Source organism: Panthera pardus, unplaced genomic scaffold (assembly GCF_024362965.1).
Source record: "Panthera pardus isolate Hobbes unplaced genomic scaffold, ASM2436296v1 HiC_scaffold_18, whole genome shotgun sequence".
Classification (NCBI taxonomy): Eukaryota; Metazoa; Chordata; class Mammalia; order Carnivora; family Felidae; genus Panthera; species Panthera pardus.
In genome coordinates, this window is record NW_026526743.1 from 33,728,128 (window position 1) to 33,730,538 (window position 2,411).

Consider the following 2,411-nt stretch of genomic DNA (forward strand, 5'->3'; position numbering starts at 1 on the left):
ATAAAGCCGGCCCGCCAGCGCCCAGGCTCCACCACGCCTCCAGCCATCAGCGGTGTGCCTCTTGTGTCGCCTGCTTTGGACTTCCGTCGTCACCTCGACTCCAGATGGACCCCAACTGCTCCTGCTCCGCCGGTAAGGGCCCCGGGCTCTGAGTCTTAGGGTGCAGTTTCCCAGGCCCGGACCGACTGTTCTTGGGGTTAGAAGAGCGACTGTTTTGGACTTGAGCTGAATCCCGTCGTGGGCACGTGCTGTGCTTTCTCCCCCGCCAAGCCCCTGAGAGCATTTCCGTTCTCTCTCTGCCCCCTGTGTTAGAGGGGAGGGTACTGCGGTCACGTCGAAGCCTCCTGTTGGTCGAGGGCTGCTGACCTGGGACACAGTGCTCTGTTCAGGCCTTGGAGCCACCAGCACTTGATGGGAGGCGGGGCATTGCCTCCTCGGGGTTCAAGACCACAGGCTCTGGTTCTACTCTTAGCCCTTTGGAAGGCCCGAGACCTTCCGTGTGGAGTAAAAGCCGGAGGGGACCTACCTTTCCTAGCACCCCAGAGAGAGAGAGCGGGGCTGCCCTTACCCGCCCTGCGTGAGGAGCGAGCTCCTGGTGCTGGGCACCGACCCGGAGGCCGCAGGGGGCGTGTGTTGCCCACCCACTGTGGCTCCTACACCGCACTTGTGCTCACCGAGTCTCTTTCTCTCCCTGGCAGGTGGCTCCTGCACGTGCGCCGGCTCCTGCACGTGCAAAGAGTGCAGATGCACCTCCTGCAAGAAGAGTGAGTGTGGGGTGTTCTCCCAGGGGGGCTGGGCTGGGTCAGATGACCCAGCTTCTCGACATCCCCTTCCCTCAGCCCCTGACTCAGAATTGGCACTGAAAGTTCCTGCAGATAAGATGGTGGAGTCCCCACCTCATCCTAGAGCAGGGCAACCGAGGCCCCTGCAGAGAGGTCAGCAAATCGTGTCAAGGATGCAGCCAGCACCAGAACCTAGGTCTCCTGCCTTCTGAACCCTCCAGTGTCCTGACCCTTGATGTTCATGAATTTGATGACCACGTGTGGTGTCTCTGACCTGGTGCAGCCCTTTCCTCTGCAGACAGCCCAGAGCTTCCCTGGCCCTCCTGGGCGCTGGTGGGCAGGGGGTGCCCCCTCTCTGACCTTGAGGACTTCCCTCGCGTCACTGTGTGGTTCAGGGGGGCAAAGGACTAGCCTCCATTGTCCCTGGAGGCCCTGTCTCTGTGTCTGCAGGCGTTCTGCCCTGTCCTGGAATCAGATGGGGGCAAGGCAGCCTCTTGCTAGGGGGTAGGACGCAGTTGTCTAGGGACAGAGCAGGCCATCCTCAACCCAGGGCCCTGCAGGGCTGGGGGCAGAGCTGTGCCAGGCCCGCTGTGGGAAGGGGGGTTCCTGGTGACCCACTTGGGCTCTGACCCACTCGGGCCTTTCTCCCCCAGGCTGCTGCTCCTGCTGCCCCGTGGGCTGTGCCAAGTGTGCCCAGGGCTGCATCTGCAAAGGGGCATCGGACAAGTGCAGCTGCTGCGCCTGATGTGGGGGAGCACCTGTTCCAGATGTAAATAGAGCAACATGTACAAACCTGCAGTTTTTTTTTTTTACTTTTTCATATTACCATGACCTGTTTGCTACATTCCTGTTTCTGTGAGATATTTGAATGACAATAAATCATCTAGACTCTTCTGGCTCCAGGTGTCTAGCAGTGTGTTGGGAAGGTGGGACTTGTTTCTAGTTGGGTTAAAGGGGACCTGGGTTGAGGGGGGGGGAAGTTGAGGGGGTGGGCATGGGAAGTGGGGGTAGGGCAGGGTTTTCTGCAGTCTGGCTGGTCCACCTCCTTTGAGGCCCTTCTTGGACAGCTATGACAGCCTCCACTGCCTTCCAGAATGTCCCCACCCTTCGTTGTATCTGTGTCACTACCCGTATTCACTCAATAGCCACCTATGGTGCATCCAGTGTATACACAGGCATTGGGTTCTACTTGTCAAGGTCGCATAGAGCTCACAGACTGCCTGGGAGAGAGAAGTTCTGAATCGAAAGTACATGTCTGTGACTGAGCATGCTGGGGGGTGAGCCCAAGTGGGGAGACCTGCCATGGGAGCTGCCTTCCTGTCAGAGGGGACTGCTTGAGCAAAGGCCCTGATGTGTAGGCCCACGTGGCTGGGTAAGTGTGCGAATGGAGTGTTCCAAATTCACTTCGGAGACCGCGTGTCTCCATCTGCCAGACTCCCCACCTGGCTGCCCTCTGAGCCACTCGGAGGTGGGACAGGGGAAGAGAGGACCACACCAGGGTCCCCCTTTCCTCTTCCCAGCTTCCATTCTGATTTCTTAGGTGTAAGATGGGCTGCGGAACCCAGATTTTAACAAGGACCTAAGGTTGTAACCCACCGGGGCGGTCACATGGAGCATTTAGTGAAATGA

General features: G+C 58.8%; 1 protein-coding gene across 1 annotated transcript; it reads left to right on the forward strand.

Moving 5' to 3' along the window:
* LOC109270886 (metallothionein-2) lies at positions 1-1,680 on the forward strand. Its single transcript, XM_019455889.2, has 3 exons — positions 1-132; positions 699-764; positions 1,436-1,680. Exons 1-3 carry the CDS (start codon positions 105-107, stop codon positions 1,525-1,527), a joined length of 186 nt encoding a protein of 61 aa, XP_019311434.1. The 5' UTR covers positions 1-104; the 3' UTR covers positions 1,528-1,680.
* Positions 1,681-2,411: the final 731 nt, after the last annotated feature.

Excerpts from the sequence above, each read along its gene's own strand:
- LOC109270886 (XM_019455889.2), top strand. The coding sequence starts at position 105 with ATGGACCCCAACTGCTCCTGCTCCGCCG. Across the intron at positions 133-698 it reads CAACTGCTCCTGCTCCGCCG|GTGGCTCCTGCACGTGCGCC; the intron begins GTAAGGGCCCCG and ends TCTCCCTGGCAG. Across the intron at positions 765-1,435 it reads ATGCACCTCCTGCAAGAAGA|GCTGCTGCTCCTGCTGCCCC; the intron begins GTGAGTGTGGGG and ends TTTCTCCCCCAG.